Source organism: Dermacentor andersoni, chromosome 3, assembly GCF_023375885.2.
Source record: "Dermacentor andersoni chromosome 3, qqDerAnde1_hic_scaffold, whole genome shotgun sequence".
In the NCBI taxonomy this organism is placed as follows: Eukaryota; Metazoa; Arthropoda; class Arachnida; order Ixodida; family Ixodidae; genus Dermacentor; species Dermacentor andersoni.
Genome location: NC_092816.1, coordinates 3,614,008 through 3,625,355, shown reverse-complemented (window position 1 = coordinate 3,625,355; position 11,348 = coordinate 3,614,008). Strand labels below are relative to the sequence as shown.

General features: G+C 46.7%; 1 protein-coding gene and 1 long non-coding RNA gene across 2 annotated transcripts; one reads left to right on the top strand and one right to left on the bottom strand.

Moving 5' to 3' along the window:
* The first annotated feature begins 2,209 nt into the window (after positions 1-2,209).
* On the top strand, positions 2,210-6,527 carry LOC140216680 (uncharacterized). The gene is made up of 2 exons (XR_011893259.1): positions 2,210-2,871; positions 2,933-6,527. It is a non-coding gene; the product is annotated as an uncharacterized lncRNA (long non-coding RNA).
* LOC129382165 (putative nuclease HARBI1) lies at positions 6,252-9,857 on the bottom strand. The gene is made up of 3 exons (XM_055065667.2): positions 9,009-9,857; positions 8,026-8,164; positions 6,252-7,034 (listed from the first exon to the last, which is right to left on the bottom strand). Exons 1-3 carry the CDS (start codon positions 9,354-9,356, stop codon positions 6,517-6,519), a joined length of 1,005 nt encoding a protein of 334 aa, XP_054921642.1. The 5' UTR covers positions 9,357-9,857; the 3' UTR covers positions 6,252-6,516.
* Between the last annotated feature and the right edge of the window lie 1,491 nt (positions 9,858-11,348).

Genomic DNA, 11,348 nt, shown 5'->3' with positions numbered 1-11,348 from the left:
TTCTTCGTCAGTCGGTAACTGGCCTTTAGAATTTCGTGTTAGAATTGCGGAGGAAATAGAGAAAATGACCATTATTCAAGGCGTATTTAAGGCGTAAAGCGCGCGACGTTGAGAGTTCGTGTTGCTGAAACACGACGCAAGCACGCGGTTTACTCAAACACGCGCGTAATTACCAAAGTTTCAGGTGTTGACAGCGTGAAAGTATGTGTACGTGGTTTCGTAGGTTCATTCACGTACCTGCAGGACACTTTTGTTCGGTCGGCGCGTGAGAGATTCCGGCTGTGTGCGGTCAGCAATGCCTGGCAACAGGGCCGTTTTTTCATTGCGGGGTGCTTTGGTAATCGTGACGATATATTGTTTTTTTTTTTACAAGTACTGCTCCAGGAGGGCACATGTAATGGCTAACGGAGGCCTCTGAAGAGCACGTAACATTACACTAATGCAGGCGTCGCAGGGAGTGTTCGCATACAAAATTGGCTGTGCGCGATCTTATAGACCTCAGACTCTGCCCAGGCGGCGCTGCGAAAAAACCCGTCACCAGCGCCCCCATCGGAGCCTTGGCGCGAACTGAGTAGTGCAAGGAGAGCTGTCCGCAAGCAAAGGTGCATAGGCCACAATGTACCCTTCTCTTTCGTTTGTGTTGAGGCACGGTTTCTTAAAATCAAGGGCCTGGAAAACTTCTTCCGCCCATCCACGCTTCGGAAAGGAAGCTCAGCAGGGCGAAGTACGTGTACAATATAAAATAAAGTCTCAAGTGTTATTTCGGCGTGCTGCAACACGCAAGTACAGAGAGCATCAAGTTTGTCTATAGGCATATCAGCATAAAGATCTAAGCATTTCAAATTGGTTCATATTGAATATGTCCTGAATACAAGACTTATTAAGGATCTCCTATATTTTTATGTATTTTATCGTATTGTTTTGTCTCGCAATTATTTACAGAGAGTAAATCCATTCATAGCCTTTTCCAGGGCAGCAAACAGAAAACGTTTTCCAAGGCAGCAAATTGCGTGCGATCATAACAAAAGTAAGCTTCCTACAGTGCCTACGCGCTGCATCTTTCTTTCTCGCAGGAGCTACAGCATCGCTCAGTACCTTAATTTGAACTTTTTTGCAGACGTTTCGAGCAGCAAGCGCGCACACATAAATGTAAATAAACGCTACATTTTTTTTTTTCTTTACACACGTACGTTATTCCGCAGTTACTCATCCAGTGCTCCTACAGCAACTTTATTGCTCACATTTGAAAAACGCAGTCGAGCAGACTCGGCACATTGCGAAGCGTGCTTGTATCGGTGCAGGACATACAAAATACCGAAAGCAGAAATGAGCTCGCGATACAACGATGCTCCAGAACAGGATTTTGAATTCATAAACGAACCAAAATGTTTGGTTAAGCTGACCTGCCAAATCTCTCCGTTCCACTTGTTGAGTCAAGTGGAGGCGGACGTCTGTTAAAAGGCGGAGATATCGATGGCACATAAGCAGGATGGTTCGCAACGTTGTTTTTTCTGTTACCAACAAAGTGGCGGCTGCAGATTCTCGAGTTTTCGTTTGGTTACCACGGTCCTCCGTCAGGGCTACGCAACACAATTACAGAAGAACAAAATTGTCGCACTTTCTCATGCGAGCCGCTGTGTTGTGGGGAATGCAAGTAATCCGATTACCCAACAGGTTGAACGGCCCGTATCCAGCGCTCTCGCCTTTCCCCTTCATACGATCGCGATGGAAATCGGTAAAACTGAACGTTGTTATTCCGTCCTTCACGTTCATGCCACTTTACAACACAACAGTAGCGTCGATTGCGGCGTTTCTTCGTAGCGCGCGGAGCTATCGCGGTTGCCGTTGTTTCGTCATCAGTCTGATGAGTGAGCCAGCAAGCGCTTTACGGCAGTTCGGCGGCGCGTCCGACTAGAGTTAGAAATTCATAGCACTCTGTCTGGATGTTAAATGCGCAAAACACTCGCCATATGGCCCAAAATCTAGTTAAATCGTTGTTTCGCAGTCGCTAGCTGCATAGGCAACTTAGCAAGGGAGTCGGGCTTCGGACTACTCAATTACTCTCTCTTCGCACCGGCAGGTGGCGCTACGCGTCTTGCAAAACTCCAGAGTCTGACGTCCATACCCCCTTGGCATGCACAGGCTTCGGCGAGCCCCATCCAGGGCTGGTTCTAGCTTTGGTGTTCCCGTTGCCGCTTTGGTGCCCTGGGGCCGTATTCTGTAGCGGTTCCTTTGGGAACCGGTTCCCTTTGGCTGTTACGTCTGGATTACGTCACTCGGAGAAAGAGTGGAACGGGGCGGCGTGAGGGGAACCAATCAACGAGCGGCGGTCTGCCGGAAGATCACGTCATCATTTTTGTTTGTACTTAGGGGACGGTATAGCAATTAAAGGATGTTGCTGGTTTGATAAAAAAACATTGCTTTGTATAGAACACTTGCAAATATATTTTCAGTAATAAATGTGAGCTTGCCGCGCAGACCGCTACTGGGAGTTGTAATTTTATTTGTGTTGTTTTCTTATTTAGTCGCTAGGTGGTGTGCCATACGTTATGCAAACAAGTTGCCTCGCTTTGTTTACGTTTTGGACTTGCCAGTTTGCGCGCCGAATCCGAAACTGGGTCCTCGTGTTTGAGCGAGGCAGCGCGATATACTCGTGTCATTTGTTGAAGAGCACCCCTACCTTGCGAAGGCGTCGTGTGTGCTGGGTCAACAGCTGACGGCGGCGCGCAAGGAGGAGCTCTGGCAGCAAGTGACTGCCTTGCTGAACGCTGAGGGCCCGGCAGTGAAAACTGCAGCCCAATGGCGCGGCGTGTGGAAGAAAGATGTGTATAACGCCCGCCGTGATGCAGCCGCCTTGCACGCCGAAAGCAGGTAAGCACACTCGTTGATGGAGCTTTTGCGCACCATATTCTAACAAACGTGTTAATCACAGAGGAACCGGAGGAGGCAGCCTGCCCGGACCGCGAGGGCGCGTCCTCTCCCTAGTTGGAAGGGCGAGCGCCATCGGAGTCTGCCCGCCGTTCTTCGAGCCCGACGAAGAGGTGAACATCAGCGCATGAGTTTCAATAGGTCAACGCCAAGTCGACGCGCTGTCGCGATTTATGGCAACACACACGCTTTTAATTTTTCAACTTTACCCCGTGCGGTCCGTTTATGGAACGCACTACCAGATACCATTGCATGCCAATATAAACACACTGCATTTCGCAATCTGCTAAACGATCAATATGCCGTTTCAACCGTCTAAACACGTTATGTCTTTTGTAATTTTCTTGCATTTTTTCTACAAGTTAAAGAATTTCAGTGGTCCCAATTTCTTTACAATACTTACCACTGTATAACATGCAAAAACGTTTACAATGTTATTATGCTATTATGTTGTTGTTTACCATTTATTGTTATTGCTCTACATATTGTATTTGCTAATGTAATAATTTTCCATGTTCTGTGCGTACTCCTTTCATTATGCTGATGTTTATTTCTTTCCCGATTCCATACTAATATGTTACCGTATTTCCCCATTTACACTATACCTTCTCGAAGGCCTGTAAGGTACATGTAAATAAATAAATAAATATTTACAATGTTTGCAGATGACTGTATAGTATATAGGGTCATCAACAGCGAATCTGACCAACAAGCACTACAACACGATTTGGATTTGATTGCCATATGGTGTGAAAAATGTCACTGAATGAGAAAAAGAGTGTCCACGTCACCTTTACCGGGAAGAGCTCATACGACAGCAATCGTAACACTTAAATAATGCTACTCTTGAACAAGTGTCAGAATATAAATACTTAGATGTATTTTTTTCTGCTGATGTAAGGTGGAACAGACACGTTACTCATGTTAGGAACAAGGCTGTCGGAGCATTAGATTTTTTGAAACGTAACTTTAGTAGCTTGCCACAGAAACTTGGGGAGCAACTGTATTTCACACATGTGCGCAGTACACTGGAGTATGCGTGTGTTTGCTGGGATCCATATGCTACAGAACTTGTAGATAAACTAGAAAAAGTGCAGAACAGGGCAGTTCGGTTTGTCCTTGGCAATTATGACAGGATGCTTAACATGACAGAAAGCAAAAAAGCATTAAATTGGCATCTTCTTGAACACCGTCGCCGAAATCTCAGATTAAAATTTCTTCATAACATATACCACTCTAATACGGGGATAGCCAGGTAATTGTATTTTCAGCCGCCCACATATGTTTCTAAAAGGCGAGATCACAAATTAAAAATATGTGAGATTCCTTTTGACCCTCTATTGCATGAATTATGAAAGTCATTTTTTCAGCTTTCATTATTGATTGAATGAACAAACACGACTGTAATAATAAAGATAAAGCTTTGTGCCAAATATGGCACACCATGAAGATGGCTGAGCGCTCTTGCTGCCATAGGCGGAAAACAAAGCTTCACGGACGGTGGCCTTTTAATGTGATGTGGGGAATGAAATGAAACAGTTGTTTGCTGCGTTCAGACACAGATGAATGTTTCACTTCCTCTATCTTACCAACGACTTGTTTGTGCAAGGTGGCCGCTTACATCTTTGTTTCTTCTCGTCAAATTCTGGCCAGTGGCTGACTTGGTCAGATCGGTCGTCTTTGGGTGGCATTGCGGCTGCTGGTCCCTGTGCTTTTTTGACTTGAACATGGAATTCGATGTCCTGACTAGAAGTCCTTCCTGGTCGCTAGTTGGGTAGGCACTTGTTATGCGAGGTAAGGCATTCTGCAATTTCTGCTTTTAATTGAGCCAGCGGTAGTACTTGTCTCCTCCTAAGCTGCTCCTGCACCCTCCTGTACAATACCCATGCTGTTACTACCGATAAGTCTAGCATAGGCGTAAAAATTCGAAAGTGCCATTTCTTCGACATCTGATATGTATGCAGTAAAGTCCAAACAGAGTCCAGCAGGTCGACACCACCCATGTGCCTGTTATGGACCTTTACTACGCTGGGGCAATCAATTTCGTGAAACACCTTGGCGGAGGTAAACCAGCGCTGAGTCTTTTGGACTGGATCTCTCCCAACAAAGCTCGACAGAAATGTCACGGCGCGGTTATCGTATCAACGCACACACGATAACTCTACGTCATCTATCGCGCTTGTGAGTGCCTCTGAAGCACCACTTCCTTTACATTTCAGTTCCTTTTCACTTTTCAGGCAGCTGTTTGGCAGACAATTCGCCCTCACCGTACCGATCGTCAAAATTACATCTTGTGATAGAGTGACCTGCAGCTTCGGGCTATTGAACAGATGGCAGCACGTTATCATATTTTGTATTTCAAGTTCATACTGTGCACACACCGATTTCGGTTTCTCTGCTGTAGTTGCAGGCAAAATTGAGAAAACTAGTAACTGCCTTGAATTGGCGAGGCCAAAAAATATGCCACAATAATTTTTCTATGTTTCTGCGGTCGAACTTTTCAGAGAAAAAAAAAAAACCAATTGCTCGTGTTTGCCCCCTCCGAGTTTCACGTCACATCCCAAAATCTACTTCACCTCTGTTTTGTGTATCACTCAAGAGATGGCAGCACTTGCCCATAATAAGTGCGCATAACTACGAGATTTACTCTGACGGTATCACATTCTCAACTGGGAATCTCACACACACAAAAAAGAATGGTAACCAGTATGTGCCAAATATGGGACGCCATGCAATAGAGGGTTAAAAGCGACGCTTTCCGCTACTCTTTCTATGTTCGTACTACAAGAGACTGGAATACTCTACCACCTGACACTGTCTGTATTTGTTCAAATGATGATTTCTTCCATGCTTTATGAATGTAATTTTGAGTGTTCATTTATATGAGTTGTACCCTCCCTGCTGTAATGCCTGAATGACGAAGCAGGTACCCAATGAATAAAAAAATAAAGAAATGTTTCACTGTCATGATTTTGTTTATATTCTAGCACCTTGTTAAGCAGCAATTACGAGCATTATGTGAAATCATGCGTGCAAGAAATGCAATGTTGAAGCAACTCTTGAGTTTAAACAAAGCAGTAGTAAGCATGAGTGTCTGCTATTTAAAGAAATCCTGCTCCAATAAGTGCTTGACATGTCTCGTTTGTTGCTATACGTTTCAATATGTGCTATACAGATTGCTGAACGACATTTCAGTTGCTGTGTAACTCATGCTGTTCTTGCGTGTCACACATGAACAGACATCTACAGCTTTGGAACAATGCATACTGCACAGTAAAATAGGCATTGCAAAGCAATATTCAACAATGCAAGATTGGTTGCCATTCACCTTGGAAATAACCTTTATTTAAAGAAAATTCCCTGGCGAGACAATATTCAAAAGCACAGTGAACAAAGCAAAGGAGTAACATAATGGCACATGGTTATTTGTCACTGCATGTGTATCTGTCATGCTCAACATAGACAAATCATGTGCTTTTCACTACTGCAGTATGCAGCATACTATGATTAGCCACATGTGAGCACACGCAATGTGTTATGTTGAAGTGCACGGCCTATTTACTTTCATGAAAAGAAAAATAAAACATATTACACCAGCACATGTCTCCGCTTCATTTGCCAGCGAATGCACCGGCGCACACTTTGCAGGTAGGCAATGCGCAAATTTCTGGGCAGCCGAAACACACCAACTATGGGTTCACGCACCGCACGGCCTCTTTGAAACAAAGCTCGAGAAGGCTGTACAGGGTGCGCCTGCGGTGGCACCTGTACTTGAAGCGGCACTTGTGCCTGGGCTGGCTCCTGTGCGCTGTCGTCATGTGCACCGTCGTCATCTGGGTCGTCTGGCAGAGGCACGCCTGCTGCAAGGCAGAGGTTATGCAGCGCTGCACAAGCTGCAACAATAGTGGCTGCTTTCTGAGGCGAGTAGTGGAGCACCCGATGCCTCTGCAGGCATCGGAAGCGGCTTTTGACGACTCCTATGCACCGCTCAACGGCATTTCGCATTGAGGCGTGTGCCTCATTATAGCGCCCCTCTGCCGTGAGGCGATTTGGGTGACCAGGCACAGGAGTCATGATCCATGGCTCTAGCGGGTACCCAGAGTCCCCTGTAAAGTGTTGCATGTCAGTGAACGAAATGGATACATTAAGGCACAATGCAAGAACACAGTCTACGCCAGGGCCCTTTTACAACAGGAGCGGGTCTTGGATTTATTGTTGCAATATCTATCAAACATTTACCTTCCCGGAAAGCTGTAAAGAAAGTTTGACTCATTTTAAAGAAAAGCCCAATTTCACCTGTTGTCTTGGCTGCAAATCTCATTCTCAGGTTAAGTTGGACATGTAATATTTATTTCATACTCGCGGTTTTCTGCTCCGTTCATCCCATTTGCCCCTCCCTAAATGTACATCCTCCGCTAAAACTTATTAGCTCTTCTCTCTTCAGAAGTGTTATTTTATAAAACACTTCTAAGGTCTACTCTCGAATATGCTGCCAGTATCTGGGATCCTTGCTCTACCTTTCGTACCTCTTCTCATGAAGGTACCCAAAATCGAGCTACCCGTTTGATCCTTTCTAATCACTCCAGCACCACATGTCGCTGCAACAAAAAAAATCGCACACATTGCGACACAAAGAAAAATAGCGCAACTTGCACCATTCTACAATATATACTACACCGATCACTAACGTCGATGCCGAAAGTTTCACGCACACGCTTATTCCTTTGTTCCAAGGACAGGGACCAGGTCCCCGAGTCCATTGTCACCAACCCTTTTCCACCATACTTGAAAACTGACATTTTGACGTGTTCTGTAGAATTCCACTCCTGCCTGTAACGCTCCACGTGGCATTCAGTGTATTGAAATTAATCAATAAACAGCATAACATGTCAGCTGTTGTATACATGCTGGTACAAATATCTGCCTTTTAAGAGAGACTTGTTTCTCTCGATAGTCGCTGCAGGTTCATTAGGTACTGCTGCATTCACAACACATTTCTAGCAAATCACGCTTTCTTAAAGCTTGCTAGGATGCAAAACTATTTGTCTGTGAATGTTTTACATGTGGAAGAAGCACTGCTACTTTAGGTGCACTTACCAAGCAACACTTCTCCATGAAGTAACAGGCCACGAGTGAGGCGGCGGCAAAATGCAGAATAGCTCCAGACGAAAGAATCGTGGCACGATCCCGGAAACCGTGGGTCAATTGCCAGGATATACAGCTTCGCGTCGCACACCTCATAAGGGAAAGCAAAGAGAAGGTGTCAGTGCCACTGCAACAAATATCTGGCACAATCTTTTGCTTACAACACTACTTGCCAATCAGTTACTGTTCAGTCAGCGAACACAATTACAGAAAAAGAGATATCAACATACGCAGTAGGCAGTTGAACTAATGATCAGCATGATAACAATGTCATCTTAACCTGCAAATGCAATGTTGGCATGTGTACACATGCTCATGTATGGCGTGCGGTCACAACACAATGTGCAAAATAATTCCTTTGGTTTCTTCCGTCCATATTGTATAAGATTCTGCTAAAGAGTTCCACCTGTGTTTTTTTTTTTTTTTTCAGACAAAGTGCCTATTACAAGCGAAAGAACGCGGAAACAGCATGTGCCGTATTAACAGCTAGAGCAAATGGGTGTCCACACATTCTCATTCTCCCTCACACCATTTTCATTGATGGGATGCTCCTTTTCACGTTTACAGTCTGTTGCCACAATGCTTTAGTTTTACGTCGAGTAAGAATCACAAGGGCTCGTCTTCTGTTAGGATCGCTCGCAGACGAAGACTCTCTTCACTGCTACGGCGTCTATTCCGGTTTAAGTCGCGCGTAATGTGTTTACATTGTAGCATCGAAAAGGCTATTCAACTGTGATTAGAGAGCACTGAAAAAGTGCGGCCGGGTTCTATTGCCAAGATCAAAGTCGTCATTACACATACAACACAAACGCTACTTTCTCGAATAGGAACGCAAGTATTACCGGCAATTGATGAAAAATAACGAAACGAAGTTTTTTACAACGTGCACTCGCGCAATCACATATCGAAAATATTTGTCAATGAACAATACTCACGACCATGCAGTTGAGGGCGTAATACCCTTTACGGCTCCAGTACGATTCCGTTTCGCCGGGGCCGAGCTTCTTAGGGCGAACGATGGCTATCAGACTCCCGTCCACACATGCGAGAAATCCTGGAATTTTTCCACGGCTAAGAAAGCCTTCCTTGACGGCGGCTTTCTGTTGCGCCGTGGATGGGAATCTAACCCATCCTTTTTCTTTGCCCACAACCGTAATGGCCTTGGCGACGGCTGTAATGATCCGGCTGACCGAAGGCTGCGACAGTGCAATCGCTTCTTCATTCCCGACGCACTGTTGAAAGCTCCCGGTGGCAAAAAACCGCAGCGCGCACAGCACTTTCATCGTAGTGTCGACACCACGAAATCTTTGAGGTCCGAGATGTCCTTCCAGCTCATCGCAAAGACGTCACACTATGTCTTTGGAGAGCCTAAAATGCCTTCGAAACTCTTCTTCGGCCATGCCGAACGCGTCGCGTCGTTGCCTCTCGTCGCGTCGTTGTCTTTCGCCACTCCCCAGCAACACAACCAAAGGAGCCGCCATTGCCGTCTCTGTCTCGTCTCGTCTAGGTGCCGGCTCGTCAGCTGGCGCGAGGTTAGCCGGCAGCCACGGTTGCCCTAGCAACCCTCGACATCATGCTCGCCCCCGCGCGCGACCCTCGAGAGAACCACTTCTCCGCGGTTCCTCTCCTAGCAGGGAACCGGTTCCTTTCCAGAAGATTGGCAACCTGTGTGACGTCATCAAAATTTGTCGTCCCGCCCACCAGGGATGACGACAACGAAACGCCGACCAATGGCAACAGCCCAAAGGAACCGGTTCCCAAAGGAACCGCTACAGAATACGGCCCCTGGAGGCGCCGTCAATAATACGAAATAATGACAAGTTGTTACACTAGTAAATAAAATTTATTGAAGAAATACAATCGCCCCGAGGCGCCAACTACTAAAGCAGCGCTAGCGCGCGAGTATTATGAAACGCCAACGAGGAATTTACCGGCCCACGTACGACTCTACGATCAAAGTGCACGTTAAACATCCCCAGGCGAGCTAGATAAAGTTATCCGGAGCCATCGACTACGACCTCCATCCTAGCTTTAGTCGCTTCGGAACGTTAAAAACATTAATCACCGCAAACCAAATCAATACATGCGGGCGTACATTCGAAGCTAAAAGACTGCATCGTAAGTCATAGTGAGCCTTGCAATAGCGTCGAGAATGTGCTAACTTCTGGTGGAGCTCAAAACACACCCTGAATAAAGTCGCTTTTATTTCACAGGCCAGCTGCAGATGCGTGCATTTCACCGCAAGACAATACTACATGAAACAAAGAGAGCACATTCGAAAAAAGAAAGTCAAACAACGCGCTAAAACCACGCAGAGCATGAACACCCACTTTTTCGAAGCGGAAGGCGTGAACTAGGCTCAAAATAAGAGGTTGTGAGTAACCGTGGCCCTTACTTCACTAAGCCGTACGTTCTTTGCCACTTCCTCGAAGTCAGCCCGCCCGATCCTGCGAATCCACACTTCTTTTTGCGTTGCGCCCGCCGGACGGCAAAGCAAAAAGCTTTTTGCCCTCGCTGTGTCTGTTGCGGCAACCGAAGGCGCAGCAGCATGGCATCGCAATTAAGTTCTCGGCCCTGCACATTCTATTACGCTAACGCACTCCGTCAGTCCGCCTGCCGTACTTTCGTCGCGCAGGCCCAACAAGGGAGGTCGGCGCGCGCTGGAAAGAAAAAATATACAAAAGCGCGGCGCCTCCTCCGCGCTGGAAAGAAAAAAATATAGAAAAGCGCGGCGCCTGCTTCCACGTGACACAGATTGGCCAATGGGGGAGCGGAGGAGGCTGGGGCGACAGGAGCCGTGGAGGAGGACGCGCCAGGGTGAGCGGGGTGGCGGAAAGCATAGAGTTTCCTAGTAGGAAACTCTATGGCGGAAAGATCTAAGAATGGCGCTACATTTGAAAAATTGAGGGGCTTTACGGCGCCTCGATGTCCTCCTCGCCCGCCGCTCCGTTCAGGGTGGACACATTCTTTGACGGCGCCGGTGCCGCCAGAACCAGTGCCAGAACAACACGCCAGAACCGGTTGGTTCTAGCCACCGCCGCCATGTTCATGCCCGCCGCGCGCGCTGCACGATGCAGGTGGTAGGACATTGCTGCGACGAGGTCGCTGGGTGTCGTCGGCACAAAATGCCCGGCTGCTGCGTGCCGTTGTGCAGTAATCACTCAAGGAATGGTTGGCGCGAATGTTTCAGTTCTCAAGAGATCCAAAAAGAAGAATTTTGTGGGCTGCAAGGATCAAGCGGGACAAATGATAGCCCACGAACACCTCGTGCATAT